This window comes from Lipotes vexillifer, unplaced genomic scaffold, assembly GCF_000442215.2.
Source record: "Lipotes vexillifer unplaced genomic scaffold, Lipotes_vexillifer_v1.1 scaffold308, whole genome shotgun sequence".
Classification (NCBI taxonomy): domain Eukaryota; kingdom Metazoa; phylum Chordata; class Mammalia; order Artiodactyla; family Lipotidae; genus Lipotes; species Lipotes vexillifer.
Genome location: NW_006792985.1, coordinates 3065781 through 3072805, shown reverse-complemented (window position 1 = coordinate 3072805; position 7025 = coordinate 3065781). Strand labels below are relative to the sequence as shown.

Sequence of the window (7025 nt, the reverse complement as noted above, 5' to 3'; positions counted from 1 at the left end):
CAAACTTTTTGCATAGGGCACTCCCTGAGATTGGGTGAATCGAAGGGCCCTCCCTCTAGGGGCCCCCCCCCCCCGCCCCCCCCCCCCCCCCCCGCCTCCTGAACCCATCACACTAGGGGTTAGATTTCAACATAGAAATTTGCAGGGGGCGGGGTGGACACGAACATTCAGACTATGGTAGCATAGTAACCTCATTCGTCAGTAAAACGTGGCCTAGTGAAAGCCCTGTGCCTTGTTTTGCTTTTTTTACTTTTTTTTGCGGGGGTGGGGCAGGGGTTGGGGGGAGCGTCTTAGTCAGAATTCTCCAGAGAAAGGAAGGCTGAGAAGTGCCATGATCTGCCATCCCCAAGCTGGAGGCCCGGGAGAGCCAATGGTATGGTTCCAGCCCTAGGGCAGAAGACAGATGTCCCAGCTCACACAGTCAGGCAGAGAGAGAATTCTCCCTTCCTCCACCTTTTTGTCCTATTCAGGCCCTCGACAGACTGAAAGGCTGCCCATCTGCTTTAGTGAAGGGCCATCTTCTCTACTCAGTGCACCCATTCAAAGGCTCACCTAATTCGAATGCTCATCTCTTCCGGAAACACTTGCACTGATACACCTAGAAATAATGTTTAATCCGACATCTGAGCATCCCATGGCCTGGTCAAGTCAGCACTTGAAATTAAGCCTCATAGGGTGTTTGGGAGAGGAAGCAAGCAGAGAGGTGGAAGGATGGCGATGGGGCCCCAGGGACCATGGCACGAGGCGCCCACCACTTCCTTACTCCCCGTGGTGGCTCAGGGTCCCTGCCCCACCTGCCCCCGTCAACAACTGAGATGTGCTGGGCAGTGAGTTAGGTACTGCCGGGTTACAGGGCTGAAGCGGCCTTGCCTGGGGGCTCGCCTCTCATAGAGGAGGGGGCAGTAGTGAAAGATACGCCTCCGCCTCGTGCGGGGCAGGCTGGGGGCTGGAGAAGATAGGGGTCGTGGCACAGAGGTAACGGGCCTTGGGGGAGGCAGTGAGGACCATCCAGTGGTGTCACTTCACAGTCTGGGTCCCCAGGAAAACCTCCAGGAAACTCTCACTACTCACTGTCCCGGGTGGGGTGGATGACAGGCCTGGCAGGGGTACCCCTGGACGGGAGGGGCCGGCATGGGCGCAGGTACCCAGAGAGCTGGGCCAGGGAAACAAGAGCAGGAAAACCCAGGCGTCGGAGCAAGCCAACGTCCCAGAGTCCAAATCCACAAAAGTTAGGTCTGGGATGAATTCCAAGGGATGAGTTGGGGGCCAGAATGAGAGACAAGGCTGCGAGGATGAAAAACTGAGTTGATTTCAGAACATAAGCAAAAACACGTAAGAAAAACTCATGGGTCCTGGACAATGGCCACCAACACATCCCTGACCGTGTGGTTTTGGGGGATGAGCTTGATTTGCAGGCACAGGGTGGAGACGGGCCCTTGGGGTCCATCCAGGCAGTCACCACCACCTCTGGTTTCCCTGGTCACAGAAGCCCTCTCAAGCTCTAGCAAGGAAATCAAGAGGGGGCAGTCATGACAAGGATGCAGCGGGTAAAATCAAGGCTATGGAAACTTGCAGTATAACTCCATCTCAGGGTGACTAGACGTGGAAAGCTGCCAGCGTCTCAAGCATCCGTCTTCACTCCAGAGCACCAGCCAGTCTCCTACCTCTCTTCACTCAGTGGCCCCTGACCTCCCCTTCCTGCTACTCTTTGTACCCTTTCTGTTGACCAGCATCTTCTGTTTGCACGAGGCCCAGCATAACAGGGCGACGGCTGACCACCAAAGGACCCGGTCCTACAATCTCTAGTTCCCAGCCCTAGGAGAGCAATCTGATCGCTCACCCTGTGCGTCAGGGGTCTACCCTGATCCAGTGGGCTGTGACCACAGAGCAAGAGGCGGAGGGAGAGGGATCACGTGGTAAAAAATTAGAGGCACAAGAGCAAGAGTGGCCATGAGCAAAGCTGGCCACAGAATCTGTGTTTGGCAACAGAGGAACAGGAGAATAACCACAACAGTAATAATAATAGCAAACACCCATGGGGGAGCTACTATGCAACAGGATACCGTTCTAAGCACTTTTCATATATTTATTCATTTAATCCTCACTACAATTTGTAATGCAGCTATAATGTCTATAAATCTATAATCTCTATCTATATTGTATCTACATGTATTATTATTATTCCCACTATATAGATGGGGAAACTAAGGCTTGAAGAGATTAATTAACTTCCCAAAGTCACATAGACAGTGAGTTGTTGTTGTTTTTGTGTCTTTTTGTTTGTTTGTTTGTTTTTAAAGGACACAGGAGCCAGCCTAAAGGGGTTCCCACTGGTCAAATCTGGGACACACTATTTATTTATTTATTTATTTATTTATTTATACAATTCCCCTTTTCTTTTTTCTGTTTTTTTGGGCCATGCAGGATCTTCCCTGACCAGGGATTGAACCCAGGCCTCCTGCATTGGGAGCGCAGCATCTTGACTGCTGGACCGCCAGAGGAGTCCGATAATGAGTTTTTAGACGTTTCTCTATTGAACCTCAGTCTTGGGTGATTTAACTTCTCTGTGCTTCTGTTTCCTCCCCTGTAAAATAGGGATTACAACTGGACCTACCGAGTGAGGTTGCTGAGGGGATTAAGTAAGATGATGCTCTTGGCCAGTTTCCCAGTGTCTTAGTCAGCCCAGGCCGCCATAACAAAATACCACAGATTGGATGGCTCAGACAACAGAAACTTACGTTCTCAGAGTTCTGGAGGCTGGAAGTCCAAGATCAAGGCACCAGCTCCTCCTGGCTTACAGATGGCTGCCTTCTGGCTCTGCCCTCACATGGTAGGGGGAGAGGAAGTGTGGGGGAAGCGGAGAGAGAGACAGAGAGAGAGAGGCAGAGGGAAGGCTCTCTTCCTCTTCTTGGAAGGCCACAGTCCTATCAGATCAGGGCCCCACCCTTATGACCTCATTTAACCTTCATGACCTCGTAAGACCCTATCTTGAGATACAGTCACACTGAGGGCTAGGGCCTCAACATACGGATTTTCTGGGGACACAATTCAGTGTCTGGTGCCCGGCAAGGGTTACCATCCTGTAAACATCAGGCATCATCATGGTGGTGTTTATCCTACAGACCCAGGCTTACTGGATGGCAACATTACTCACCACTTTCCTCTGCAGATGAGTGGCCAGAACTCCAGGTCCTGCACACTCCCACCCACATTCCCTGTATGGTTAGAGCCTGGAACAAGCTGTGACTCACCCGGCTCAACCTCTTTACTTTTCAGGTAAGAAACCAAAGGCTGAGAGGGGCTGAAGGGCTCGTTGACCAACCGGGACCAGAACTCTGGTGTCTCGGTTCCTGGGCAAAGCAATTTCTCATGTCTCTGGTTTTGCCGCAATTTCAGTTTGCTACTGGTTAGGACCAATGGGCACCAACCGCTGCACGTTCCCCAGAAAGTACTCCGCCTGCAATCCCTCTCTCTGTCTCATGTCATCAAACACTCCTGGTACTAACACGGCCCTTCAGGGCATCTGGACCATTGTAGGTATTGCCGAAAATCCTAAGAGCTGACCACAGGGGTCAGCGGGGCCGGCAGTCAGAATTGTAAAGTTTGCAGCAAACTCTGTGAATCAGTATCTTGTTCCGTGCATAAACTCTGGGAAATGGATCCAACCCGCATCCAGTGGGGAGATCGGGTGGGCTTCACGATAGAGATCCTCGGTGGACATGGAATAGGGATGGGTCGTGCTTGCTCCCTGCTGGGTCCTCCATTTATCGGGGGAAAGTCGGCCCAGCACCACCCTCTCTAACCTTCACTTTCTTCATCAGGAAACAAAGAGAGTGGCCTGGTCTCGACTCCATGTGGGAGTCATTGGATGTGCCCGACCCCTCTGTCCTACAATTCTAACCAAGTGCTCTTCCTCCTGCCCTGCTTGGTGGCTTTCCTGGAATCGGCCAGGGCCAAGGCAGGAAAGTCTGAATCCAGACTGAGAGGTGACAGCAGCGGGATGCAGTCAGTGGCTTAGGATCATGGCCTTCGCTGTTGGGTTGTGTGCATCTCCACCAGATGTGCAAAATCTTGAGGAGCTCCTGAGCCTTCTTCTAAGCAGAGCAAGAGGCTTCCTGGAGGTCATAGGCCTGGGGCACGTCCTTGAGCACCTCTAACGGCCCCCGACCTGCCCACCCTTTCTCCCCAGCAGCCTCAGTGCCCCGCCAGCTGGGGCAGGACAGTGGGCTGGGCAGAACCTCCACGGCTTCTTCCTGCTCCTTTTCCCCAGCCAGGGCTGAGCTGGCAACGCCTGCCATGCCAGCCCTGGACACACCTGTCGAAACAGAGCCACAGGAGAGGAGGGTGAAGAACTGACAAATATATTCTGACCACGCCGTGCTTTCCAATAGGGCGGGCCGGGCTGACAAGGAGCTGCCTGGACACATAGGCTGGCGGCGCACTGAGCAACCTCCCTGGGGATTCGTTTTCCTTGCCTTCACCTGTCCAGTCCTTTTGTTTTCTTTTGAATGCTTCGAAGGGCAAGGCTCTGTGTCTGATGTAATGGGAGAGGTGCAAAGGCTGGTGCAGTGCCCTCAGCAGGGCAACCGCCCAGGAACCCACAAAAATGCAGACTGCGGGCCTGCACCCCAGACCCACTGCTTCAGGACCACAGAGATGGGGTGGGACAGGAGGAGTGAGGGGGAGAATTCCCCAGGGAATTCCAACGCCTCATGTAAAACTTGAGAACCACAGGCATAAGAGACAGAGAAAGGAAAATATTTTTTTCCGATTTATGTATAGTATCTCATTTAATCCTCATGAACTAAATGTATTTACATTTTATAAGTCAGAAAACAAGGCTCAAAACAGTAAGTTGCTCAAGCCCACGTAGATATTATGTGGATTTGAACCCAGGATTAATGGAAGCCAGCTATGCCGAGCTAATGCCGACCAGGGTTCTTGGCCTTCCCCAGTCAATAGAAATTGATAAGAGGCCAGACAAGAAATTCAGGCAAGGGTTTACTGGGGCCCCTGCTCCCCAAGCAGGGGCACGAGCTGGTTCCTTATATGGGGTGAGGGTAGGGATGCGTCCAGGGGTCAGGCCGGAGGGGTGGCTTAGGAGTTTTGCCCACTCCTTAGGTGGTGCTGGATGCAGGTGGCATGCACAGTGCCCTGCTTTTGCTCCCTGCTCTTCAGAAGTGGCAGTTGGGGGGTTTTTTGGTCTTTTTGTATCTTTTTGTCCAGAATTTGCCCCAACTGCACCCGCACGCAGTTAATTTTAGTCCCTTATAGCTTCTTTGTATTTCGTCGCTCAAGGAGATGTTTGTCCAGGTGTAAGCATTGTAGCAAGGGGCCCCAGGTCCCAGCCTGTCTCAGAGCTACCTATTCCAGAATGGTGGGATCGGGAATTCAGTGGGGCCTGAGAAAACCGAGATCCACAGAAACAGACTTGCTCAAAGTCCCAAAGCAAGCTAGTGACAAAGCTGTGACAAGGCCCCAAGTCTCAGGGCTACCAGGCTTCCCCATCCTGACTGCCTCATCACTCAACATGACGATGGACTAGTGAGAACAGTGCAGGACTTGGAGACAGGAGTGCGCTTCCTGCTGTGAAAGTTGGAGGCTTCCACAAGGAAGCCAGATGCCGACCTTTAGCCAGGCTGCTAACCTCCCTACATCCTTCTCTCCAGACCCAAGGTCTCCAAAACGGGCGCCCAGCCAAACCGTCCAGCGGGGAGGAACAAACTTTTAAATATTAAAACATCTTCCTGTTGTGTTTTATTCATTCAAGGTCACACTTTGTTTTCACATAATCGGATCTGACATGAAGTCAGCCAAAAAAGTGTGGACTGATCAAAAATATGACTTGAAAATAGATTTATATTTATTATCCTTCATGATCAACATCATTCTAAGTGCAATTTTGCTTTGAGACATTAACCAATAATAGAAACACAGAAAATAATTCATAAATAAATTTACATATATTAGGAGATCAAAGAAATAATCCCCCAAGTTTTTTTATTAATGGGGGTTGTGATCAAAACATTTGAGGGCTTCCCTGGTGGCGCAGTGGTTGGGAGTCCGCCTGCCGATGCAGGGGATGCGGGTTCATGCCCCGGTCCGGGAAGATCCCACATGCCGCGGAGCGGCTGGGCCCGTGAGCCATGGCCGCTGAGCCTGCGCGTCCGGAGCCTGTGCTCCGCAACGGGAGAGGCCACAACAGTGAGAGGCCCGAGTACCGCAAAAACAAAACAAAACAAAACAAAACATTTGAACACCACTGCCCTAAGCCAACTCTGTTTCTTCTGACATTGTCCCTTGTGATAAAGCAGAGTTCCCCCATATGAAAGGAAGAAAGAATCTCCACCTGATGATTTTAACCAGATTTATAACCTGATGGTTGCTTCTTTTTCTGAACTCCCAAAACCTCTAAATGCCTCCAACAAGCTTGACCCACAAGTTTATAATTTGGAACTTGCTTGCTCCCCATCATCCATCGTTGTTCTTACTTCAGCTTCACAAAACAAGCTTCTGGACATAGAAACATTTAAAAACTGAATAGGCAGTGTGGATATCCCACTGAGTTTGTTCACTCAGAGATCATTGGTCCCACGGGTTGGAAGGAATAGAGGTCAGAGTTTAGGGCTGCCAAGGCAGCTGGAATTGGGTACCGGACAGGGTACTGGGCAGGAGGGAGCTGTGCAGAGGAGGATCCCCAGAAATCTGCATAGAGCTCCCCTGAGTGGTTGGCTGAAATATACAGGGCAAGAATCTGTGCAGGCCTGTGAGCTGACCCTGAACTAATTCTAGACCAACAGCAACAAGGCCTAAAAACAAAACAACACCCCTCTCTCAGTATTTGAAACAGAATAAGTAAGCAGAAAAGCCATGAGGATATAGAAATTTGAACAGTACTGTCAACCGATTTGACCTAATGATGTGAGAACACTGCACCCAGCAACGGTTGAATATTCATTCTAAACTGATATTGTAAGCACGACATACCAACATTTGTTGGATGCAGATAAAGCAGTGCTTAGAAG

General features: G+C 50.9%; 1 protein-coding gene across 1 annotated transcript in view; it reads left to right on the top strand.

Moving 5' to 3' along the window:
- The window catches only part of SCARA3 (scavenger receptor class A member 3), a 50286-nt gene extending 44314 nt beyond the window's left edge, over positions 1-5972 (top strand). Inside the window, exon 6 of the mRNA XM_007466161.1 lies at positions 5771-5972. Within this exon, the coding sequence (XP_007466223.1) occupies positions 5771-5802 (32 nt within the window). The 3' untranslated portion in view covers positions 5803-5972. The remainder of the gene's footprint in view (positions 1-5770) is intronic.
- Positions 5973-7025: the final 1053 nt, after the last annotated feature.